Source organism: Carya illinoinensis, chromosome 9 (assembly GCF_018687715.1).
Source record: "Carya illinoinensis cultivar Pawnee chromosome 9, C.illinoinensisPawnee_v1, whole genome shotgun sequence".
NCBI lineage: Eukaryota > Viridiplantae > Streptophyta > Magnoliopsida > Fagales > Juglandaceae > Carya > Carya illinoinensis.
The window spans coordinates 29,680,714-29,708,464 of NC_056760.1; the positions used below are offsets into that span (position 1 = coordinate 29,680,714).

Consider the following 27,751-nt stretch of genomic DNA (forward strand, 5'->3'; position numbering starts at 1 on the left):
ATTTTTAATCTTTTTTATACAAATGCTAAAAACTCATTAACCTAGAAATATGATACAAAATTCTGGACTACAATCCATCCAATAAAAGAGGTTATTAAGAAAGGACTTGAGCTTGCACCGATCTCTCACAATCCTTGAAACTACGATCATTGCTCATAACCCAATCACACAACACATTGTAGAATGACTTGACTTCAAACAATCCTTTATTAGATAGGACCCAAACCAATTTATCTTCGCCATGAAGTCCAACTCTATATGAATATAACTTATCACACAATGATGTAGAGAGGTCCATCTCCCGATCATTGGCCTCCCTGACAAAAGAGGCACTCCATTGAATAGGGTCGTTCACAATATGACAATGATTTGCCACATGTATACTTCCAGTGTACTTGTACCTGGGCTATGCCCATCCTTATTTCAATAAAATAACTTATTACCAAAAAAAAAAGAAGTTATAATAGGTTCACTACATAATTTTGTTATCGAGTATTCGACTCACTTTCTTTTATTTGCAATATGTTAATCTTCTCACATGATGATCAATGTGAGGATGAAATTGCACGACAAGACTTGGCTTAAGGAAAAGAGGCAGAGGCGGAGACTAGAAATGAAAAAAATTTAGAATCTTTTATACTTGGCTCATAAGCAAATTTTTAAAAGTTAGTAGCATTCCCAACCATGTAAGGGAGGGAGTGATACATATCAACACTTGCTAGAGGCTCTCTCCTTCATAGATAGCATCATAGCTATTTTCCCCAAAGAGCTCAATTAAAGAGGATTAAGGGGATGCTTGGGGAATAAGATGAGATGAGAATTTTGTGAATAGTAATGAGATAGTTTGAGTTAAGTATTTACTAGGTTTTGAAAAATGAGAGAGAAAAAGTTGAATAAAAAATTAAAATATTGTTAGAATCGATTTTGTAATGTTATTTTTGTTATGAGATTTGAAAAAAATTGAATTATTTTTTGTATTTTGTTTGGAAGTTTGGGAAAGTTATAATGATTAGTTTGAAAGTATTTGCGTTTGAGTGATGTTTGAGAAGGAAAGGAAATGAGATGAGATGAAAATTATTTCCAAACAACCCTTAACTATAGCATGCAAGGTGGTTTTTTTTTTTTGGTTGGTCTAAATTTTAGGGATGATTGCAGATTAGTGCCTATATAGTACGAGGGATTATCTCCAATAATTGTCTTTTGTCATCATGTGGAGCTTGTTTAGTTTAAGATTCGGAGTGTTTGTCTAATAATTATATTTAGGATTTGGCCAACAGGGATACAACTCTACAGGTCATCTTCACGTTAAAACTCTTTAACCGGCTGCCTTCAATATAACTCTAAGGCATGCACATCTCAAACTTCCACTAGAATTCACTGAATAGAGCCCTCTCAAAAGGGTTACAATTCCACGATCATCTTCAGGTTAATAGTCTTAAACCTAACAGTATGAAGTCCTTCTGTTCGTGAAAATCACCTATGAAACCTAAAGCAGCCACACCTCACATTACTCATGTTACAGCCATGACCAGAACACCAAGCACGTCGGAAACCACCCACCATCCCTTCCTTCCTCACAGCCCACGACCAAGTCGCTTGCAACACATCAAAAACAAGCCCAGCACCCTCACGGCCTCCACTCAATCACTATATGCTCATCCACCTCCAGCAACCAAACCGTAATACACCACCACCATAACACTCTTATGCTCAGCCACCGTGAAACCCACTGCACGAATAGCCCTGTTTCACACCACTAACCGTGCACTAGCAACCCGAAGCCAAGCCCACCACCGTCCCACATTTTCTTCCTCCACTCCAACAACCTCCATGCATCCAACCCCACACAGCAAGCTCTGTTTTTGCTCCTCAAAACAAAGCACCTCCTCCCCCACCCCACAAAAACTGCAAGCCTCTACATCTTAACCGATGGCGGAAGCTGCCAATGTTTGGTCGCTACTGCACAGTGAGTCTCTATCCCCTCAACTCTCTTGGTAATCTCTCTCTATAACACCCCACTCCCCAGGTTTAAAAATTCTGGTAGTCTCTATCTCTTGGTAGTCTCTATCACTTTTAGAAATTCTCGGGGAACCAGACTACTAGTACTGACCTTGACTTAAAAATATTTTCTTATACTCGCGCCAGATACAAAGATTTTATATAATAAATAGTTGTTTTGTATTAAAATATTGAAATCAGAAATAAGAGTGCGCGCGAAAGAAACCCATCACAACGTAAACATACTTAAGGTTTTCATAAAATATTTCATGTTGAACATAAAATCATGACTAATTACGATTCTTATGCTATGCATAACTTATTTATTTGAATTGACTGACTAGTCTGATTTATTTGACTTTTTTGACTGGCCACCACACTTAACCATGTGTGCTAGGTTGTGCACCGGTCGCACATCCCGCGGTCGCAAAGGGAACCGCTGATAGTATTCTGGCATACTATGGTGGACCAAGCTTGAATCTATGGCTTGCACATCCACCCTAAAATTGCATTGGTACCATGCATCTGAATAGCCATCCGATTAATTGTTCTACCTTATCTTACTTGGTCTCATGAAAGTTTATGTGTCTTAGGCAACGTGAGATGCATAATACATACATAACTATAATATACGGAATGAAACATGATGAATGACGTGCTTGCAAATATAATAACATGCATGGTACGTAAACACTGGCTTCCAAAGAACTAGCTTTAATAATATATATAACTAGCTAACGTATGTTAATTTTAATTTATAATCAAGCTACTTACTTTGTAGCATTGCTTCCTAAAATTTCCAACAAAATCGATTACGGTGCTAAACTGGGAGGTTTATGGTTTTTTTTTTTTTTTTTCCAAATAACACGCGGAATAGAGATATTTATAGAGAGATTTGGGAGAGGATGACGACTAGTTCAAGTTTGACTTGGCCACGATCATTCAAGAAGAGAATTTGAATTTAAATACATGATCTAATAGTTCATGTAGGATTGGCAGTGACTAAGACTGCATATGGGACTTCAATCATTGATTTTTCAATTGAAATAAACTTCTAATGGCCGATTTTAGGTCACCCATCTTCTAATTCGAAATTAGGAAGCTCTAGACACGTACATGTAAACCTTGACTCTCGTCAAATTATGTATGTGCGCTGATTTTAGGTAATTTGCAATAACGGATTATGGGATTATTAAATATAACCGCGTGTAGAGAAATTTAACTGGGGTTATAAATTTTAGCGTGGATATTGTGTAGAAATCATTTTAGCACTTATTATTTTATAGTGAAATCTTGATGATGAAAATCAAGGATTAGACGTTTAAGTGTGATAATATTTTGGAGGTTAATTACTTATCAAAAAATATATATTTTGTAGGTTAATCAAATGATTATTTGGAGAAATTACGTGAAATTGGAGTGACAATATTTTAGGGCTTTTTGAGGATTTTAGGTATTAGAGAAATACAAAATATTCCGGTAATTTGAGTTTTGAATATGAAGTACGTTTTAAATCAGAAATTTACGTAAGTGTATTTTATAGATAATAAGTCACGCCCCAGAAATATTGGATTAGCACTACAAAGTAGCTAGCATGATCATACCCTTACATGTATATACGGTAAAAGGCATGTTTTTTTATAAATGTATTATGCATGTACACCGTCCATTGGAAGCCCCATTTTATGTACCCAATTTATGATTAATTTATAAATGCCATGATTTATGCATAAGTTTCACTTTTTTTTTTTTTATAAGTAAAAATATTTTATATATCAAAATGAGTAACCATGTACACTGAACGTATACAAGAAAACACCTAGCCCATAATAAAGTGCCCCTAATGAGCCAAAAAAGCCCGAGAAAAACAATCCAAAATACACTAATCCCAAAACTACCCAAAATACCCAAAACATTACACTGAACCTCAACCCCTTGTTTCCCGTATAACTAATACCCAAGCCAAACCCCAACCCCAACCCCTTGTGTTTCCCGTCCTCACATTGCCCTCCTTTTAGACCTCCCTCTAACTGAGCTACCTCTCTTAGTGTCGTAGCTAATTGCCCAAAAAAGATGTTGTAACTCCCTGTTTTTCTTGAAACTTTTGGTTTCAACCACATGGCTTGCCTCGATCACGGTGATTAGTTCATTGAACTGGTCTTCGCATCCTCCATGTGAAATTCCCATGAAAGGCAGAATCTTGTTAACTTTAGGCAGAATCCAATCCGCTATTGGAAGAAAAGAGACCAAGGGAGCAATATTATCCTCAAACACATTAACCAATTGCATTCCCAATTCTGGACTTTCTTCCATGCAAGGCAACAATGACAAGTCCCGTACCTCATCAACTCCGTTGTTTCTTTCCATCCCCATTAGAGCTTCTCGGGTGACAGCAAGTCCCTTCACCTCAGGCGACCCTATATGTGCAACTTCAGTGGATCCTACATCTCTTTTACAATTTTTGGGCAAGGGTGTAACACCGCCTAATGGTTTATCCTGTGTTACCTAAGGCAAATGACATTCCATTACTGCATTCTCTACACCAACACCCAACGTAGACCCTACTTCAAATAACCTAGATTTCCTTTTGACCCGCCACGCTCTCCTGGATATGGTTATAGGGATAGGACCAAATCCAATAAAGTTATCACTGTCTTCAACTGGACTAGTTGGGTTTCCATATCCTTAGAGAATTTTGCATCGCTTCAAGCTGGTTCTTAGCTTTCATGATTTGCATACCACTTTCACCGTTTCCCTTATTCTAAGCCACAGAAGCATGACCCATGTTCAAAGCTGCCACATACGATCGCTTCGCCAGCGTGGATGTGCTTGGGTCTTTGGTGTTCTCATTCTTCTTTTCCTTTCTTGACCCCTCATCAAAAAGCAAATCCACGGCTCTACGTAATTCCATTGCAAACTTCCCCCAACCTTGTCCTTCATGCCCTTTAGGAATTACAACACTACTCTGCTAGCCTCCTCCACCATATTCGGTGACAGTTAGATACCAACCATGCTTGTTGGAGCATCGTTGGGCCATGAATTCTCTGTTACCTTCGTGCAAGTGTTTTGTATAATCTGAATTTCTCCCCGCCTCATATTGATTCAACTTCAAAAGCAGGGGCTTTCCAAGCTGTAAGGGGGCTTCATTCTGTTGAAAAAGGCTACGGGATACAAACCAATCACCAGAAGGAAACTGGACTGCGAAATGCCCTTCGAGAGGTTGCCAGTGTCCGTCGATAGGTTCTGTGGAAGCCAACAGGGACGCCACTCCTGACAAATCTCAGAAAAAGAAACCCAATCCAAAAAAAAAACCAATCGCCAAAGATAGGCCGACGCTGGAGGCCACTGAAAGGCCACCAGTGTCCGTCAATAAGTTTTGTGGAAGCCAACGGGGTAGCCGCTCCTGACAGATCTCGGAAAAAGAAACCCAACCTAAAAAAAAGTCACCGGGGTGAATCCGACGTCGCATGCTAGCGAAGAGGTTGCCGAGACCCGTCTCACCTTTTTGTGAAGAGAGGCGTCGGTGGCTCCACTGAGAAAGCTAGTGCAAGGCAGGCAGAGGCGAGGCAGGAAAAAAAAACCCAGGTCACCAGAAGGATATCCGGTGTCAGATACCCTTTAGTGACGTCACCGGTGTCCGCCAGTCCTATCTGTGTCGGACATGTTATCACTCGTTGGACAGGGGACGGCGGCGAAGGAGGCTCCTCTAGGATTCCTTAGATTGGTATGAGAGGACCGTTACAAATGTAGGGATTGGAAATCCAATCTTACTGACCTAGGTACCACAACACTACTGACTTCATCATAAATTTCACTTAGTTGCATAATACATGCATCAAGATATTTTATGAAAAACCATGCATGATTTTATGTGAAGATTTAGGCATTAAAATATTTATAAAAAATTATGATTTTATGTGAGGAATATGTATTACAACATTTTATGAAAGAATGCAATTTCATTTGAAATTTATGATACAACATGTAGTATAATTATGATGAAGTATGAATGACAAGTGAAATCATAATTATAGTTACGATGGAATCAAAATCTACTTAGATTTGCTACCCCTAACTCACAGGGGTCAACAGTTAGTATCAGCTTATGACAAGTGAAATACAAGTTCATGTTCATGATATTTACATATGTTTATGAGTATGCATATTTTTCAAAAAACCTTATGTTTATTATGTTTATTGTATGATGTGTTGCTTATTAAATATTCAACTTATTTTTTTATGTTTTTATATTTTAACCTCCCCAGGTGAAGATTTTTATGAGGATAGAGCTGCAGGATAGGACTTGGCCAAGAAGGCGAGGTAGAGGCCCAGATAGTTTATGTTATGCTAGCTTTATGATTTCTAGCTTAATAAATTTTGATAAGCACATGAGACCTTATTGATTTTATTTAAGTGTTTCTGCAGACTTCTTTTGGATTTCAAATATTTAATAAACATTGACTTTATTTATTTATAGAATCTTTTGTATCTGGTGCTTCGTTAACAAGAAAATTTTTTAAGTCAAAGTTTAGTAGCACACCGGTTCTCCGAGACTCTAAAAATGACTTTATTGGGAAATGGGTTGGTACAAACATATAGTAGGGAGGCAAATCTAGAAGTGTGCTTTTGATCAAAGGTACTTCAAACCCTTCGACAGTTTAAACTATTTCCAGCCAGCCAAAAAACATTCCAGCTTCTCAATAATGCCGTCCTAAATGGCTTTGGCTTTGAAGTTAGCTCCCAAAGAATGTCCAAGAAACATCATGGGTAAGGTAGAGATCCTACATCAAAAGATCTCTGCCATGTTTACTTACATTCGCAACTCCACCAACCGGAAGTAATATCGATTTGGCTAGGTTCACCTTTAACTCAGATAACAGTTCAAAATAGAGGAATAGACACAAGTGGCAAATGTGGTCATGTCTGGCCTCACAGAATGCTAACCTGTAATTTACAAACAAATGAGGGATATTGGCCCCCATTCCTACTTCCCACAATAAAGTCCTCTGGCCCCCATTCCTACTTCCCACAATAAAGCCCGAGAGGAGACCCCTGTGCAGCATGGTAGAAATCATCCTACTCAGAGCCTCTATAACAATAGTAATGAGCACAGGGGATGATGGGTCTTCTTGGCATAAACCTCAAGTGCTACTAAAAATGGCCATGGGGTACTGTTAACAAATACTGAAAAATGAATGGTAGATATGCATTGTGCAATCCAAGCACACAATTTCGCTCCAAATCCCCACCTTCTCAACAAATATATCAAGAATCCCCAACATAGGCCTTCTTAATGTCAAATTTACAAAGCACTCTAAGGGGTCCCAATCTTAGCCTGATAGCAAGACACAAATTGGCAATAATAACTGAGTCAAGACTTTGTCTTCCATTGATAAAGGAATTTTGGGAATTGGATATAATCTTTGATAACTTCGATTTCAATCTATTTGCCAAAACTTTAGCCATAATCTTGTAGACACTACCCACCTAAAATCCTTGATATCAACAGCCCCTTGTTTTTTTGGAATAAAACATCTTCGTATCGATGAAAAACCTACTCCAAAAGCCAATCACAAAGATACAGGAGAGAGAACTATTTGCAAGAAGGAGCAGAAAAGTTCTTACCCCGGCAAGCATGAAATGGTTATTATTTATCGAAAAAAGTAAGTTTCAATGACTCATTCCCAAGTTTCCAAATTTCCTATTTTTAGCAAATCTAACATGTTTATCATTGTTTCTCTATATTTCAAACACAAAACCCTAAGCCTAGAAAGTGCAAGGAAACAATTTTTTTTGTTTTTGATATCCATGGGTGTCCGAGCCAGCTTGCGCGCACCTCGACTAATCCCATGGGGCCCTGAAGTTAACGACCAGGTAAACCTCCAGTGGCTCTGAGGGGACTCGAATTGGTGACCATTGGGGAGCAAACCCAAGGCCTGACCAACTAAGCTACCTCTCAGGGTTACAAGGAAACAATTCTGATAAAAGAAACTTAAATAGATAGATTTGCCACTTGCTTATGCGAAAAACTCGTTCTTTATGACATCTTCCTCGTGCAAAAAAATTGGGAAAATCTTGCGAGAAGTTTATTTTGCATTACTCAAGTGCAAAGAATGGCTAGAAACAACTTTTTTGCTTTGTCATCGAGTTTCAAGGTTATTTTTGGCATTTCAATCTTTCTCTTTCTTTCCAAACCTAAGGATATCCTTGTAACTCTATTTTTACTTGGAGACCACTCCAAAATTAGCCGATATAAAAGCATGTTGTATGTCCTTTAAATTCAAGTTTGAGAAATACAAGTTTAAAGCCTTTGTGGCCTTCTTTGAAGAATTGTTTTCTCCTCAAGTTTTGGTATAACCAATTATATATAGAACTAGTAAAATCAATTTCATCCAAATACAAACCTCACTCAAGTTGTGGTATAACCAATTATATATATAATTATTAAAATCCAAAGCAGGATCACGACAGCAAACATCAATGAGAAATGAAGCCAAATGCATGTGTATGAAACGCTACAACAAAATAAAGATATATGTATGAGTACTTACCCAAACGGCGACGAAGATTTTGTTTCTGGCGAGCCAAGCGCTCTATTGGGCTCTTCATACTATCACCTGCAATATCATATTCCTGAATATAAAATGATGTCAGAAAGACCATTATGGATCCATAGCAATGCAACCCAAAAAATAAAGATTAAAATAATGTTGATGCCACCAGGTAGCATGAAATAATTAGTAGAGTAATGCGAATTTCAATGTTAAAAAGGGATTTTTTGTCTTTTGTTTTCCCTCTTTTGGGCAAGTCCAATGGGCTAAAGCGTTCAAAAAAATCATAGGATCACCAAAATTCATGGAGAAGAGAACAAGTGAGAAAGAAGCAACCTCCCTTTTTTTTATTGGTATACGTAAAACAGACCAAGGCTAGAGTATACGGGACACACACAAGAGCATAGCCTATGCATGTTTAACGATACAAGGAAGTCATGAAAAAAGATGCCATTAAAATCAATTACAGTCGAAAGTACTGAAAAATAAACTTCTAATCTCATCCATTGACCGACCTCAATCATCAAGACTTCTTGCATTCCTCTCCCTCCAAACACACCACAAACAATTTGGGACCATCTTCCACACTGTTGCAATCTGAGGGTTCCTTCAGATCCTCACCAAGCTAAGCGGTCAATTATCCTTTTCGGCATCACCCAAGCTTAAGCCCATTCGAGCAAAGAAGTCATTCCACAAATTGTGAACTTCCCTTTCTTAGAAGGGCACCAAAAGATCATGTCTTCATCTCACCCCCCTCATACGAGTAGAGTATACTAGATCATAGAACTCCTAAAAAGCGGCAACTTCCCAATCTTGTGCCATTAGATATGATGAAGATGTCCTACGTAGTGTAGGACATTCTTTGTACTGAACGTGGCTTTCTGCCTATTCTTTTGAATATATCTTCTTACTTTTCTCAAAAAAAAAGATATGATGAAGATGTTCGCAATTGAGGCTTCTTTCATTCTTACTATGCCATAGAATTCTGGATAATCCATTGCTGACCTCAAAATGGATATTTCTTGAGTATGTCTCATCCTCATCTTATATGTTGCCATAGTCCCACCCCCCCCCCCCCCTCTCCCAAAAAAAAAAACCGGTGGCCCACTTATCTCATTCGAACACCATCCTCCCCATAGTTCACCATACGTCGATTCTATAATGGCTCTCCATAATGCTCCCCCATTCATTGTGGTATCTCCATAGCCATTTGTGAACCAAAGCTTTGTTAAGAGATTGCAAGTTCCGAATACCCAATCATCCTTACGGGGATAGGAGACCGTAGGGCTAAGCAAAAATCCGACTCCACTCCAACTCCGACAAAACGGAGTAAAAGCCAGATTTTTTTTTTTCATTTTCCAGTTGGAGTCGGAGGTGTCGTTGGACTTACTCCGACTCCAATATTGTACATATGTTATAAAAATATGTATTTATCTACATATTGATTATATATACTAGTAGAGTTATATAGTTATATGACTAGAACTTATATATAAAATAATATACTTATACTATAATAGAAGTATTAAATAGACTAAGGGCTCGTTTGGATTCATAAATGAGATGAGGTGGTTTTCGATAAAAGTAGAATAAAATAATATTAGAATATTATTTTTTAATATTATTATTATTTTGAAATTTGAAAAAATTGAATTGTTTATTATATTTTGTGTGAGAATTTGGGAAATTTATAGTGATGAGATAAGATGAAACACTCTCTAAATCCAATCGAGCTCTAAATTGACTAATATAATAGCTTGGTATATGTAAACATTAGAGACTCAATAGTTTTACTAATTTACTACCATGTAATACTAATGTATAATAACATTTCTATAATAACATGTAATACTAATAATTAATGGATAATAACATATAATACTAATGAATAATAACATATAATACTAATTTATAATCATATGTAATACTAATACTAATGTATAATAAGATGTAATATTATGCTATAATAACATGTAATTAAATACTATAGTACAAGTCTTAAAAGTCTATAATACGAACAAGTTAGACACTAGTACAAAATGGTATAACAAGTTAATAACATGTAATTAAACACAAGTTTTTCTATTATAAGTAATAAAATTTTATTCATTGAATGCAATAGGTGAAGCCCATGTACAAAGGAAGTATACAAAAGATACAACTAATTACATTCTAAGATTAGGAAATGAAAACAAAAACTCATGAATAGTCGCTCCATTAAGGTACTGTTTGGCCATAAGAAATTTTCATCTCAAACATAAAACTCTCATCTCATTATTACAACTTTCTCAAATTCTCATACAAAATATAATAAACAATTTAACTTTTTTTAAATCCCAATACAATAATAATATTAAAATACAATATTTTAATATTTAATCTTCAAACTCAAAATTCTCATCTAAAAAATCTCAGTGGCCAAGCAGAACTTAAGTAAAATAGCTGAAAACCATTGAAACAAGGAAAACATAAAAAATTTCCAGATTTCCTCTGCAGTACACTCACTGTTATTAAAATGCAGCTCATTCCTTTCCATCTAAATATACCACATAATGCACAAAGGAATCATCTTCCATGCAGCTGCCACTTGAGAACAACTATGAAGCCTATTCCAACACGCATGTAGACCCACACTGTTTTAGGCATTACCCAAACCAGCCCTGCTCTAGTGAACACACCATCCCATAACACCTTAGCCACCTCACAATGTAAGAGCAAATGGTCCATCAATTCACCAACTTTCTTACACATGAAGCACCACTCCATAACAATCATAACACTTTCTCAAATTATCAATTGTCTGAAAATTCCCAAGCGATGCTATCCAAATAAAAAATGCAACCTTTGATGGCACATGAGCCCTCCAAATACTCTTCCATGGAAAATAAAAGTGATGCTGAACAGTCAACATCTTCTAGTATGATCTAACAGAAAACGTCTTACTCATTGTATGCTTCCATGACATTCGATCCCTCTCATTTCATCCAATATCCAGAGAATACAAGAAGCTGAAAAAATTTGCAACCTTTTCAAGTTCCCAATCCTAGACAGCTGTAATAAAACTAACATCCCAATGCACAACTCCATTAGATCGGATCAACAAATATGAAACAGAAGCCTGCTGATTAACAGCCATGCTAAAAATTGCCGGAAAAAACTATGAAAAGTGCACACTCACCACACCAATCGTTGAACCCAAAGCAAATTCTCGAACCATCTCCAACCTCAAACTTAACTTGTTTCACAAAATTATTCCACCCCTTTCTAATAAATTTCCAAAGACTCACACCATAAGTCCTACTCTCCTTAGAACCCCCCCCCCCCCTTCTCCCCCCTCCCTTTTTTCTACCAAACACCAACTCACTCCCATACTTCCGATCAATAAGCTCCCTCTACATCGATTCCTCTTCCCTTTGATACCTCCACAACCACATTCCCAACAATGCCTTATTAAAAGTACTCAAATTAAGAACCCCCAACCCTCCATTAACAATAGGACTGCAGACTCTATTCCAACTCACTAGATGGAACTTATTTTCCATTCCCATACCGTTCCACAAAAATGCTCTAAATAACTTCTCAATACAATTTGCCACACCTACAGGTAATGGAAATAATGAAGGAAAGTAAGTGAGAAGATTGGAAATGATACTTTTGTTAACAGTAATTCTAGCCCCTTTTGATAAGTATAGCCACTTCCAACCCGCCAATCTTTTCTCAATCTTCTCTACCACATTTTATCTAATATCCAGAGAATACAAGAAGCTGAAAAAATCTGCATCAAGTTCCCAATCTTGGACAGCTCTAATAAAACTAACATCCCAACGCACAACTTGATCAACAAATCTGAAACAGAAGCCTGCTGATTTAACAGCCATTCTAAACATTGCTGGAAAAACTATGAAAAGAGCACGCTCACCACCCCAATCATCGAACCCGAAGCGAATTCTTGAACCATCTCCAACCTCGAACTTAACTTGTTTCACAAAATTATTCCACCCCTTTCTAATAAATTTCCAAAGACTCCCCCCCCCCCCCCCCCCCCAACCACAGAAAAAAAAAAAACTCACTCCCATACTTCCAATCAATAAGCTCCCTCTACATCGATTCCTCTTCCCTTTCATACCTCCACAACCACTTTCCCAACAATGCCTTATTAATAGGACAACAGACTCTATTCCAACTCACTAGATGGAACTTATTTTCCTCTCCCATACCATCTCACAAAAATGCTCTAAATAACTTCTTAATACGATTTGCCACATCAGGTAATGGAAATAATGAAGAAAAGTGAGAGAAGATTGGAAATGGTACTTTTGTTAAGAGTAATTCTAGCCCCCTTTTGATCGCTTCCCACCCGCCAATCTTTTCTCAATCTTCTCTACCACCCCATCCCAAATATTCTTACTTTGAACAATGCCCCCAACGGGAGGCCCAAATATTTCATAGGAAGAGAAGCAATTCTACACCCCAAAAGTTCCACCAAGCTGTTAATATTATGCACATCCCCCATCGGAAGCATCTCCGACTTACCCAAATTCACCTCAAGGCCCAAGACAGCTACAAAACATAACAATACAGCCCTCAAAGCTTGAATCTGATCACCATCAGCATTACAAAAGATAAGAGTATCAGTAGCAAAGAGTAAATGGGAAATTGAAATGAAACCATTATTTGCATTTCCCACCGAAAAACAGGAAAGAGAACCCCTTTCTACCGCAACCTCCACCATATGGCTCAAAGCCCTCCATAACGATTACAAACAAAAAATGAGACAACAGATCCCCCCGTCTCAAGGCTCTTGAACTCTAAAAGAAACCATAAGACAGCCCATTAACTACTACCAAACCGAGTAGTCGAGATGCTGTGTCTAATCCAACCACACCACCTATCCCCAAAACTGCATCTTCTAAGCATGTAGAAAAGAAAATCCCAATTCACATGATCGTATGCCTTTTCCATGTCTAGCTTGCAAAGAACTCCCAGAACACGTTCCCGCGTCCGACTATCTAAACATTCATTCGTGATCAACATTGTGTCAAGGATTGGCAACCCCGAACAAAAGCATTTTCAGGCTTATAAATAATCTTATCCATCAGCTTACTCATTTAATTAGCTAACACCTTAGAAATTATCTTATAAATCCCACTTACCAAACTGATGGGATGGAAACCCTTCAATTCAGAAGCATCGGCTATCTTAGGTATGAGGGCAATAAAAGTGGCATTCAGTGACTTCTAAAACTTTTGAAAAGCATAAAATTCTTGGAAAACTCACATCTTCTTTTACAATTAAACACTAGTTAAATAGTAATTGTTAATAATCAATTTTGGCAATTAAAGTTAGAGATTAAAAAAATTATAAAAACCATAAATAAAAAGACATGCCTAAATTTAAGATTAAAATTAATTTAGGGTTTGGTTTAGGGATTAGGAAAAGAGGAAAACCAAAACAGGGTTTAGGGGAAAAAGAGGGTTTAAAAGCCCAAAGCCATAGCAGTCCAGCCCAAAAGGGCCAAAACAAGGTCAAAACAGTGTCATTTTATCAAAACCCTCCCAACACAGCCAAAATTTAAGTAAAACTGCGCCTTTTTATGTGTTGGGCTTTTTACCCCCCGGCCCCCAACCTCATCTCAGATTCTCATTCACCCCCCCCCCCCCCCCCCCCCACCTCTCAAATCTCAATCTTAGGGATAGAAATCCCTTCCCGTTGCCGTTAGCCACCACTGCCCCTCGCCACCGACTTCTCCTCTAGGCATCCCCAGCGCTCATTTTTACCACCCCCCCAAGGCATCGATATTTTAATCCCTAATTTCGAAATGCTAAGTTGCTAGTGTAGCCATCCCTCCATTGCCCCTTGCCTTTCACCACCGGTATGAGTAAGTGCCACTTCCATGTATGGTTGATTTTTGGTTGATCTTGCTTCCAGATTTGGGGTTTGCTTGCATGCCCAAATTTGCTTACAGATTGTTGATTAACCACAGTAAGTCCCTCCACTGCTGTTTGTGATCGAAATGGTTGATTTGTGCTGTTGAATATTTTGGTTTGGAAATATTTTGATTGTGTATCACTTATCAAAAAGACATTTTTTGTTTTGTGTAGGAATAATTTTTTGCTGTTGAATATTTTGGTTTGGAAATATTTTGATTATGTATGAACAGAGAATTTTTTTTCTGTTCAATATTTTGGTTTGGAAATGTTGTTGTTGAATATTTTTGTTTGGAAATATTTTGATTATGTATGAACATAGATTTTGGATGGTGTTGAATATTTTGGTTTGGAAATGTTGCTGTTGAATATTGAATGTTGGGAACTTGGGGCTGTTTTTGAATGTGAATTTGCAAGTTAGGGCTGTTTTTGTGAATTTTCCCATTTTGTATGATTAACCGTGCTCCTTTGTTTGTTTGTTGTGTTTTAGTTTTTAAATCATGAATGTTGAAGGCATAAGCACTCCTATGTCCACCCCTACATCTTATCCAGAAGAACCACAACAGCCTATTGAGGCTCCAATAATCAAAGAGTCTAGTGAATCATTAGACTCTTCAATAGGCACTCCTACTGCCTTCCATTCTACCCCCGCTCTCCACATACTAGTAGAAACCCCAAGAATAGGTCTGAGGTATGGGATCACTTCACAAGAGTGTCTGATTGTGATCCTAAAGAACCTACAGCAACTTGTAACCATTGTGGGAGGTTGCGGAAATGTCATCTCAAAAGGCAGGGCCCTTTAGCCATGAGAGCACACATCCACCTTCGCCCTAAAAACCATAAGAGTAGATTGGACAAGGGAATTCTTGATCCCGGAGGCAAGAGTCGAAAGAGGAGAAGGGGAGAAAAATCTAAGGATGACCAAGTATAATGAAAAAAAAATTAGGGCTGCCCTTGCTAGGATGGTGATAGTGGATGACTTACCTTTTAGGGTTGTTGAGGGCCAAAGGTTTCGAAACTACACAAAATCCCTTGATCCTAAGTTTCCTATTCCTTTTCATTTTATAGTAATGAAGGATTATATGAGACTATTCTTGAGAGAGAATAATAGCTTGGAGAAAATGATTTTGATAACCAAACAAATAGTGTATTTGACCACAAACACTAGGGCTTCTATCCAAAACATTAATTATGTGTGTTTCACAGCTCACTTTACGGATATTCATGCTTGAATAGTCTTTGTGACAATAGTAATTGACGCTTGAGTTCAATGGCTTTTAGAATGAAACTATGAAAGCAAAGTATGATAAATATTGGGGGGATCTTCAAAAGATAAACAGGGTGTTTATTGTTGTCATTCTTGATCCACAATACAAATTGGTTATTCAAGCATATTAGTTCAATCACACATTGGGCAATGAGAGGGCTGAGGAATTAGTTGAACTCCTCGAAAGAGAAATGAAGCTCTTGTATGAATAGAATGTTATGTTTGGTGGTGGGTGCGCAAGTAGGTCTAAGGCCTCATTTGGTTATACAGATGAGATGAGATGAAAGTTAAAAGTTAAATAAAATATTGTTAAAATATAATTTTTTTAATTTATTTTTGTTTTGAGATTTGAAAAAGTTGAATTATTTTTTATTTTTTGTTTGAGAGTTTGGAAAAATTGTAATGATTAAACGAGATGAAATGAGATGAGATAGTTTGTGAAAACAAACCAAGCACAAGTAAACCATGTCTCATACTCGTAATGAGGGTAGTACATCAATGGGGAGTAGTTGTACATTAAAATTAAAGATGTATATTAAAACTCAGCTCATCTAAGTTTATTAACATTTAAGCAAAACAAATTTAAATAAAAACTCATTATTTGACATGATACTGTTGTTTCTAAGTGAAAATTGCACAATCATAAGATTCATAATAAAGAACTATTAACGCCTACCCATGATCCTTGATGGAAATATAAAAGGGTGATGCAAAAACAAATCTCCTGGAAATAATATTACTTATCAAAATATAAAACATATATACCTGTCCCCCAGATGCCAATAAAGCACCAAACTCAAGCACCTTGTTGATATCAAAGCTGTTGTAGTTCAAAAAAAAAAATGTACAAATAAGCAAACAAGCAGTAATATTTATGGTCCAGTAATGCAGCCAAAGAGACTCATATAATTGTATAGAGATATCAAAAATACAATCCATGAAGTCGTAAAGAGAAATGGAAAATACAAAAGCACCTTTGTAACGAAGAGATTGCATGCTTAGAATGAAAATAAGACAATGTCACCAAATCTTCACCAACAGCAGAGATCCCAGCCTCGGACATCTTTTTCTCAACCCAAGCAAAAAGTTCAGTCAAGGAAGTATGCTTAACACACTGAGAAATAGCCCCAATGGCATGAGCAGCAGCGACCCTTGTATCCCAATTCTTGCTATGAAGATATTGAAAAACCTGCATTAACGGGTCACTAAGGTTATTATAAATGATACATTAAAACACCACAAAATAATCTATCAGAAAAATCCCATAAGGACAGACATAATAGGCGAACTGCCACAAAATAGAATCAAAACTTCAATTGGATTTTTTTATTTATTTATTATTATAGGTAAAGCTTTAATTGAAAGTAAAAGGTGAGCCCTAAATCTTAGGGTTAGGATAGGATATAGGAATTTTTTTTTTTTTTATAAGTAAATAAATTATATTATCAAAAGTAGGCAAAAGCCTGAATACAACAATGTTTAGTTGCCATAGCTAGGCATGATCAATGGAAATAAGGAAATCATGTAACCCTAAACCATTGAAATCAACCGCTATGGTCCAAGTACAAAGAGTTCTAAAGAAAAAAGTTTTCAATTCCTCCATCGATCTCTCTGTCCACAAACGTCCTGTCATTGCGTTCTCGCCATAAACACCACATGATGCATATAGGGATCATCTTCCACACCGCTTATATCTGTTGATTTCCTCTCAGATTTTTCCAACTAGCCAAAACCCCTACCACCGTCTCCGGCATAACCCAAGCCAAGTCCACTCTACCAAGAACCTCATTCCATAACCTTATCGCTACCTTACAGTGTATTAATAGATGGTTCACCGATTCACCTCCCTTCCTACACATACAACATCAATCTGCGATGATCACCCTGCGCTTCCTCAAATTATCAGTTGTAAGAATCTTACCCAATGCTGCTTCGGGTGGCGCCTTATGTCTCCATCTTTTGCCATGGAAATTGAATAGGTGTCTCTTGAGTAAGAGACTCATAGAAAGAGCGCACCGAAAAAGTACCTTTAACTGTGGTATCCACCATAAACTATCCTATAAGTTACCCGGTTCAGTAGAATACAAAAGGCTGTAAAAGGCTTCAATACTGCTCATCTCTCAGTCTTGTGCCGCCCTGCTGAAGTTGATGATGTTCTACTGATCTTTCCAGTACATCAACTATTGAAGCATCGATATCTCTTGCAACTCTGAATAATGAAGGAAAAGATTCCTTTAGAGCCACATAATCACACCAAGTGTCATACCAAAACTTAACGCCCGATTGAAGGTTCTCATATCTCTAATCGGAATCGGGTATAACGAGTGAAGACCTCCCACCCTTTTCTTATATGTATCCACAAACCCACTCCATACACTCCTCTCACTTCTTTTGTACACCAGCCCCCCATAGGTCCCCATATTTGCTCTCTATTACCATCTTCCACAGGGCTTCAGGTTCCTTATGGTATCTCCACAGCCATTTACCTAGTAACACCCGATTGAAGGTTCTCATATCTCTAATGCCCAAATCCCCATTCATGATAGGGCTACATACCTTTTTCCCACTTAACAAGGTGAAATTTTTGTTCCTTGCCCAGTCCACCCCACAAGAAATCCCTTTGAAGTTTCTCCAACCGAAGTGCAACCTTTGTCGGAATAGGAAACAATGACAAAAAATAGGTGGTTAGATTAGAAAGACTACTCTTGATTAGTGTAATCCGACCACCCTTTGACAAATATAATCTCTTCCATCCAGCTAGCTGACATTCCACTTTCTCAATAACTGAGTCCCATAATGAAGTGGCTCTCAAGGTCGCCCCCAGTGGAAGTCCCAGATAAGTCATGGATAAAGATGCAGTCGTGCATCCCAATATACTAGCCAACTGCATAATATGCCGAGCACATCCAATAGGCACCATCTCAGATTTTTCCCTATTGACTTTCAGTCCAGAAGTTACTTCAAAACAAAGGAGAAGGGCCTTTAAAATTCGAATCTGGTTAGGATCTACTTCGCAAAAGAAAAGAGTATCATCTGCGAACAACAAATGAGATATGTTAACAAATCCCCTATTCTAAGAGCCAATCTTAAAACCAGCGAGAAACCCATTCGTAACCAAGGCTGAGGACATTCTGCTCAATGCCTCCATCACAATAACAAAGAGTAATGGGGATAATGGATCTCCTTGTCTTAAGCCTTGTGTGCTACGAAAGAAACTAGTTGGGCTTTCATTTATCAAGACGGAGAATTTCACCATTGATATACACCACCTAATCCACGAGCACCATCCCTCTCTGAACCCGCATTTCTCCAAAAGATCAAGAAGGAACTCCCAGTTGACATTATCATACGCCTTCTCCATATCTAGCTTGCATATAATCCTTGCCTCGCCAATTTTCAACCGACTGTCTAGGCATTCATTCGCAATAAGAACTACATCTAGAATTTGTCTATCCTTGACAAAAACATTCTGAGGTTTTGAAATAAGCTTCCCCACTACCTTACTCAGACGATTTGCTAGCACCTTGGAAACTATCTTGTAAGCCCATGGGTCTACAATTCTAGCCCAAGTGATTTGGGGGGCTAATTCTTGGCCCATTCTTGAATGTGGGCTGCCTAGATAGGGATTAAATAGAGATCCCTGCAAACCCTTATTTTTAGTGCAAGAAGCCTTTATCCCTTACTCTTCCAAAAGTTCATCCTATGGAAGTGGTTATTCTCTTAATCAGTGATGACCCTATAGAATGAATCTTCCTCTCTTAGAGGATTTCATGACATCTTATCTATTTCTTGATTCCTTATTCCAGTAGAATACAATAAGTAGAAGAAATCTGTAAGGACCCTCATGGGTCTCCCTAAGTAATTGAACGTTCCACTGAGCAAAACCACCCAATCCACTAGGAACCCAAATTCACTAGGAAAAAGCCAAGAAATCCTAGAATACAAACCTGGCCAAGACTCCCCATCCTACTAGGAGTCATAGCACAACTAGGAATCCTACTGCTCTAAGGGAACATAGATAGATACATTTAGCTGCTGCCACCACCACCTTTCGGAGGCCTAATCCATGAAGGATTCAATTGCACAGCTGAGACTTCTAAACACTGGGAATCCCAAATCTAGAAGGAACCAAATCATAGAAAACATAGAGACTAATTCAGCTGCTGCCAGGGTTCCCCACCACCTCTAGGAGTCCTAGTCCTACAAGAAAACAAAATTCCAGCAACTTAGAACACCTCCCCAAACACCCCTAATATCGACTGCTCCAAGAATTCCAAACCAGCTAGGACACCCAGCACCTTTACAACTCCAAATCCTAGTAACCCTTAAATTACAAAATACAGGAGACTAAACATAGCCAGCTTTGTCACCACTTCCAGCAACACTATTGACTCCTAATTCCACATCATCGAACCCTAAGCATAATTTCAGATTTCAGCCCCAGCATAACTCGGTCTGCCTAAATTAAAGCAAGAACAGAGTTTTAACTATCAATTACTGCCTGCCCCCCCTTCTTCCTTTTTTTTTTTTTATTTTTTTTTTATAGGTAATAAGAGATTTTACCCCAAGTAAATAGGATAGACATAGCCCAAATACCCAGGAAGCATACAAGAGAATACACCTAAGTACAAGATAAAGCAAAACAGTACTAAAATAAAGCATTACAAATATTCATGTCCCTCACAAGATTGTTCACCCAAAAATTTAAAGTGCTAAAGAAAAAAATCCCTAAATTCTCCCATTGTGCGTTCCCAATCTTAGAAACACCTCTCATTTCTCTCAAGCCAGAAACACCAAAACAAACACGAAGGAATCATCCTCCACTCAGCTGTATGCCTCCACATCCTGCTGCACCTTGCCAGCTAGCCAAGAAATCCACCACATGAAAAGGCATCACCCAAGCAATGCCTACCCCTGAAAATAACTCATTCCACAAGACCGTCACCATCTCACAATGAAGAAACAGGTGGTTAACAGATTCGCCATCTTTTTTACATATGAAGCACCAATCCATCACATATAAACCCATTTTCCTCAAATTATCAGCAGTTAAAATTTTCTCAGGCGACACCAACCAGCTAAAAAAATGCAACTTTACTAGGCACTCTAGCTCTTCAAATGCATTTCTAGGGGTATGTTACATTACCATGACTATTTAACACCTTTTAATAGGATTTCACAGAGAATCTGGACTTATTATCCTGTACCCACTATCAGCAGTTTCACTCACTTCCCAGTCCTGTAAATCTCTAGTAAATTCCACATTCCAATTCAACACATTATTAGAAAACATATATGAATCAGCCACAGCAGCCCCTTTGTTTTTAGCAATCTTGAAAAGGCTAGGAAATGCAAATTTAAGAGCTAAATCACCACACCAAACATCATGCCAGAAAAAAATATTAGTCCCGGTCGCCACTTTGAAATTAATGTTTTTGAAAAATCCCCCCAACCCAACCAAATGGACTTCCATAATCCCACCCCCAAACACCCCTTTATTTCATTAGTACACCAATTCCCCCACATCCTTCCATATTTAGCATCTAAAATCCCCCCAATCCAACCGAATGGACTTCCATATGATGATGATGAGTCTGCAAGTCAAAAGTAACTTAAGGAGACTGAGGCCCGGTTTGGTTACAGAAGTCCCCCCAACTCATCTCAATTCGTCTCATCTAATCATTACAACTTTTCCAAATTCCCACACAAAATACAATAAACAATTCAAATTTTCAATAAAAATATTATTTTTTAATATCATATTTGCTTTGAAATTTGAAAAAGTTGAATTGTTTTATTTTCTCTCTCCTTTCCCAAACCCAACAAAAATCCAATAAAAACTTCTCTACTATAATTTCTCTCTCCTTTCCCAAAACCTAATAAAAATCTTAATTCAAACTATTTCACTACTATTCACAAACCATCTCACTACTATTCACAGATTTCTCATATTATCTCTCATCTGACTATCTAAAAGGAATTGAACTCATAGCCAACCATCTATACACATAAAAACATACAAAACACTTTGATAAGAATGCAAATTTTATTGAAGGTGAAGAAGGACACAACCCAAGTACACAGGAATAAACACATACAGCACACGCTACTACTTTTTTATTGGCACCAGGTGTCAAGGAACACATACAGAACACACTACTTATAATACTTAACATTTCAACAAAAAGACAAACAAACCAGAGCAATACTACCTACCTTTTTCAGAAGAGAGGCCAAGTCTTGAGGATGTGATTTGGCAATATCCCCTATCTGACGAGCAGCTGTAAATCTTGTTGCTTGTGTGGAGCCAGCTTTTAGGTTTCATCAAAGAAAAATACATTTCATAAACCATTTTAAGATTTTGACCCACAAGACAAGTATTTACATCACATAAAGAGGAAATACTGTGTAAGATAAGAGCCATCAATCATTGAACTGAGATGAATACGTAAAAGAGGATACCATCTAAAAGAGTGAGCAGGCGTTGAAGACGAGAAGACTGCTGGGCCATTTTAAATCATTCCAGTAGTTTGCAGCTCACCTTAGCCTCTGGAATCTAAATATATATAGCACAACCATTAGAAGTACCGTCCCTTTAGTAGTTCTATTTGTTTGTACAGAGGCTAATGATCCTTTTCAGTCCCTACAAGCCATCAGAATAATGTAACAGTAAAAACATAGCACACTTGTACAAGTGAATGTGTATATATGCATCCAACAAAACAAGTAATTAAAATTCCCATCCTTTATTAGAAGCTCTCACATCTAATCAAACAGTAAAATAAGATTTTCTTCTTATTTTTTGTATTTCAGGTTTCGTGTATTTTGGAAACTGAAAAAAAAGTATTTAAGGCACCGCCTGCTTCGATATTTTTTATTGTGGAAAATAATCCTTTTATTTGGATGGTATTTTGCTACAAAATAGAAGCCAGTTTTGGGTTTTCTGGTAGAGTTTAAGTTCAACGGGAAACAAGGGGTTGGGCTTGGGCTTGGTGTATTTTGGGTTGTTTTTCACGGGTTTTTTGGGTCATTAGGGGCTCTCTAACATGGGCTAAGTGTTTTCTTGTATACATTCAGTGTACTTAGTTACTCCTATTGATATATATATATAAAATATTTTTACTTATCAAAAAAAAAAAGCCAGAAAATTATATGTACATGTAGCTCGAGAACATCATTGGAGATAAGATCAACAGTGCTTCATTGAGCTTTTCATGATATAAACTCTGCCTTCAACACAAGTTACTCTTTTTGCTAAAGCATAAAAGCAGTTTTTTTTTTTTTTTTTAATTCTTGCTTCCTTCATTATAAGTAGGCAAACATAATTTGTTAGCATTTCTACTTTTCTTCCAGGAACAACAACTATGTCATCCAATCGTCATAGGAATGTCCCACTTCAAGCAAACTACTTTTAAAACTTCTTAGAATATTCTTATTGAACCAAAAACCATCATTTTTAACTCAAGCAACTTTAAATCTTTTTTTTTTTTTTTTTTATAGTTAATAAGAGTTTTATTACCATAAATAGGCATAGCCCAAGTACACAGGAGGTATACAAGAGGAAATACCCACATACAGCAACTTTGAATCTTAGAGCCATCAATTCACTATGAATTTCATTAATCCATTTTATAAAATGATTTTGCTCCTGTCTGGAAATGCTTACAAAATTTCAATATTGTAGTGTTACAATTTAGAATTTGTGAAGAAAGTTGGGGGAAAAAAACAGAGAAATAAATAGTTCTGCTACGGAGCACACTGAATTTTAACACACTGACCAGCGTGTACATTGACAAGTCCTTGGTGAAATTTAAAAAAAAAAAAAAAATACCCAAACCAGGGAGCCAAAAACGCACGAGATTTTTCCTTCCTCCTGTTTCAGAAGAATGAAAAAGCCCTAAGAGCAGCCAACGAAACTGTACACCGAAGCTGTGCATCTCGTTCCCACCGACGTGAAGCAAAGCTATGTATTTCGTGCATTTCGTGCCCCATTGATTGTGGAAAAGCAGTGCATTTCGTGTGCCCAAAAATCGATTTCACATAAAATGATCTCAGTTTAATCTAAATACAAGAGTTCACGAATTGGCCAATAAGCTCCCTCACAAATCAAGATCTATGGAAATCAAGTGGTTCAAATACTACTCAACAGGTATGAAAATAAAATTCAAAAGGGAGCTTTGTACCCAGATTACTACAGACTGAAGAAGTCGCCGTCCTCGCCGTCGAGTGATGTTTTGGTGCGGTTTGAGGAAATCGCCGTCTAGTGACCTAGCCTTGGAGTGATGGGTCTTTTTGGTTTGAAGAACGAAAGCCGTCAAGTGAGGAAGTCTCCGTCGAGAGATGGGTTGCGGCAAGCTGAAGCAGTCGCCGTCGTCCAAACCTCGCCGTCGAACGGAGGGTGTGAGCAGAGGTTGTCGAACGGAGGGGTGAGGAGCAGAGTTTTGTCTCGAGAAATGAAAGAAGTTTGTTGAGGAAGGCTGGGTCACGACTCACGGGGAGAGAAGATGCAACATCACAATTTATGGCCTTTTGGTCATTTCACTTACTACCGGCGTGTTAAAAACCAAGGCCTACGAAAAGAGATTTCCAACTTTAGAGCTCATTTGGTTCCCTAAACATCCGTTATCTTTAAAATTTAGAGAGAGAAATATACGAGAAGCTGAAAAATCACCTTCCATCCTATTCTCTAAATTAGGGATTTGATTAAGGAAAGTTATAGTAGTGGTTCTCCAAATATGAGAAATGGTTCATCCCCAATCATTCATCCCCTTCCTTTTCTGCTATTAGTCCCGCATGTTCCTCTTTCTCCACTCTCATTTTCTCTCGATCGTGGATGCCCTCTCTCTCCATTCGCCACCGATGACGATGGCCTCTCTTCATCGGCTTGAATATATGTAAGTGCCCTTGCTATCTCGCACAAATGCACTCCTCCCTTGGTTTCCTTCATGGCTGGACTCTGTCCTTCTCTCTCAATGAAGAGAAGGACAAAGTCCATGGAAGGATGCGTAGAGAATGGGGCTCACACACTTTGAGCCCCATTTCCTATGGTTAAATCTAAAACATTCTCAACTTCTTAAACTATTATATTTGGATCTTTGGCCATTGAAATTTGAGAACCCTATATTTAAATTAGTGCTCTAGGGTTTGAATAGAAATGGATCTATGACCCATATTCACGACACACAATGCATGTATCTACCATGGCTTTCATCTGTGTTACCTTTTCAACTTCTTGGTTGTATGTATTTCGATCTTTGGCCACTAAAATTTGAGAACCCTACATTTTATTTGGTGCTCCAGGGTTTGGATGGATGATGGATCTGTTTATCATTCATGGCACACTCAATACATGTATCTGCCATGGCTGAATCTGAGACATTGCACAAATTGGTTTGAGGAAATTGTTTGTTCTTTGAGCAAATTATATCTAGGTTTGAGCAATTTCGTTGGTTGTATGCATGTTGGATCTTTGTATGATTCAGGGCATGCTCAAATCCGAATTTTGTGGAATTGCATAGCTGGAGTTATTGGTTGTATGTATTTGGGCACTCAAATTCAAAAACAACAAAAATTTGGTGCTCTAGTTTGGATTTGGATAATTGATTTTTGTTCTTCTTCTTACACCTCGCTTTGATTGGCTTTGAATAGTTTGGTTTTGTTTAGCTTCAATTATTATCTAGTTAGTCACCTTGTTCGAAAAATGAAGATATATAAGTTAATGGAACTGATTGAGCTTAAAGGATTTTGATTAAGTTGTAAAAAAAACTTCGAATGAGTTCATTTTTTCCTGTTCTTTCCTTCACCTGATTTTCATATTATTCAAAATATTCTTTCATGATTTGAATCATTAGTCTCTTTGTGTATCTTTGGACTTGTGCTCTAATGCCAGCTAATGGTACAAAAGCAAAAGGATGTGGTTCAAATACTATTTGGTATCTTGAAGGAAACGTTACTGTCACTTCTCACTTGCATCTCATGTGCTCAATGCATGTATATGCCATGACTGAATATGAGACATTGCACTGATTGGTTTATGGAAATTGTTTGTTGTTTGAGCAAATTGCTTGTTGGTTTTAGCAATATCAAGTTTCAGCCATGGCTGAATGTTGTGGAATTGCACAATTTGGACTTGTTGGCTGAATGTGTTTGTTAGTTTGAGCAAATTGATATTACCTTACTATTAGGATAGGTTTGGAAGTAAGAGGGGATTCATCTCATCTCATCTTATTATTACAACTTTTTTAAATTCTCACACAAAATATAATAAACATTCAACTTTTTCAAATCTCAATTCAACTTTTTTAAATCTCAAAATAATAATAATATTTTATTCAACTTTTATCTCAAACTAAAAATTCTCATCTTAATATCCAAACCTACCCTTAATTGATTTGGTGGTATCTTTGCTATTGCTCCCATGGACTAGGCTGCTGTTAGTTTGAATTACCTAATTTGAAGTAAATAAGCTGCTGTTGGTTTGAATTCTTTGGGCCTTTCCATTCATTCATAGACTGTTTGGCAGCCATTAGAGGTGGTATGTTGGTTTGCATTCTAGACTTTTTCAGCTTAAAAATGTTCATTGCTTCTATCCTTGGTGTTTGGTTCTACTTTTGTCCTTTGTAGGTTTTGGTATCTAATGCAAACTAAGGAGCTGGACATGCTAATCATACACATGGGAATGGAGCTGATCATACACGTGGGAATGGAGCTTAATTTGCACAAGACCCTTTGTCACTTCCTAGTGGCCCAATTACAAGACTTAGAGCCAAACGTTTCAAGGAAGCACTAAATGGGCTAATCCAGGAGAATTGGGCTGATTCTAAAAAGCAAAAATGTGACCAGTATGGTCTGACCATTAAAAAGTGTACACTTGTGAGTTTCAAGGATATTAAATAGGGGAATTCGCTGATGGACTTGGCTGGTTATGTTAAATACATTGAATCTAGTCATTTAGTTATTTTTGGCTGCCTTTAGAAGTCCAAGAGGCCTAAAAACGTGAGGACTTGTTTATATTGATGCTTGTGTTGCTTTTAAAGCTGAGTTATGACTTTTCCTACTTTTGAAGGGTTGTTTCAAGTATATAGCAGGGGCTGTATGAACTTTGTAGGTAGATTTTGTTTTCAAAAAATTATTATCATTGTGAGGTCTTGTGTTCCTCTTTGTTTTTTAAAGAACTCCTAAACTTATCAAGTTAATCTTGTGGCGTTGAAACAACCAACTTATCACCTTAATCCTTGAGAGATTCTTATGTTTCTTGGTGTGGCGTTTCAATCCTTCGTAGTCTTGGTTCTCATCTAGTTTGGTGACGGGTCAAGGCTCAACAATTCTTGTCTACACAATCTTGGGGGTTCCAAACCATCATTGTTGTCGGGTTTCATCACAATTGTTGGTGGAGTTCATATCATTTGGCATCAAAGCCTTGGCTCTAAGGCAAGTTTGACTATCTTTTATTTTATTTTTTTTAATTTTCTGTTCCATGTTGTAGTTTAAAAAAAGAAAAAAAGGTACACGATTCTAGTAAGAAAATTTCTTCATTTCAATTTTTTTCTCCCCTTATTCAAGTTCTTGACCTTTTTTATGAGTTTTGGTTATTTCTCATTTTTGAATTGCTGCTGCATTATTTTGAATTAGTTTCTTGAAGTTCAACTAAGAACTAAAGAAGACACAAAATAGTGGAAAAAGACAAGAGTGTGTGAGACCATAAGAGGATAAAAGCCGTTTAGAGTGAAAAACGAGTGCAAGTGTATCAATTTTTTAGTGAAACACGTGAGGGAGTGCTTGTAAGGATTCTAACCTTATACATGCCACATGACTTCAAGCCAACTCTAAGGCTTAAACATTGTGTAACCATCATGCTTAGGACAGATTACCCATTATATATGGTAAATTCGTTCGGCACATGTGTCTCACCAGATGCACATGTACCTTACCCCATTATCACCTAAGATCAACTTATAATCTGTTGAATGCCCGTTTGTATAAACAAGCTCCATACTCTGATACCAACT

General features: G+C 37.5%; 1 protein-coding gene across 3 annotated transcripts in view; it reads right to left on the bottom strand.

The window, feature by feature from the left end:
• The window catches only part of LOC122276435 (TATA-binding protein-associated factor BTAF1), a 60,419-nt gene extending 36,191 nt beyond the window's left edge, over window positions 1-24,228 (bottom strand). Inside the window, exons 1-6 of one of the 3 annotated variants that reach the window (XM_043086144.1) lie at window positions 23,927-24,228; window positions 22,206-22,299; window positions 21,960-22,054; window positions 16,718-16,932; window positions 16,509-16,563; window positions 8,550-8,631 (exon numbers count right to left, since the gene is read on the bottom strand). In XM_043086144.1, coding sequence (XP_042942078.1) covers window positions 8,550-8,631; window positions 16,509-16,563; window positions 16,718-16,932; window positions 21,960-22,054; window positions 22,206-22,254 — 496 coding nt within the window. In that variant the 5' untranslated portion in view covers window positions 22,255-22,299; window positions 23,927-24,228. Of the gene's footprint in view, window positions 1-8,549; window positions 8,632-16,508; window positions 16,564-16,717; window positions 16,933-21,959; window positions 22,055-22,205; window positions 22,387-23,926 lie in introns of all 3 variants that reach the window. The other 2 variants (XM_043086143.1, XM_043086146.1) reach the window with 2 other exon arrangements.
• Window positions 24,229-27,751: the final 3,523 nt, after the last annotated feature.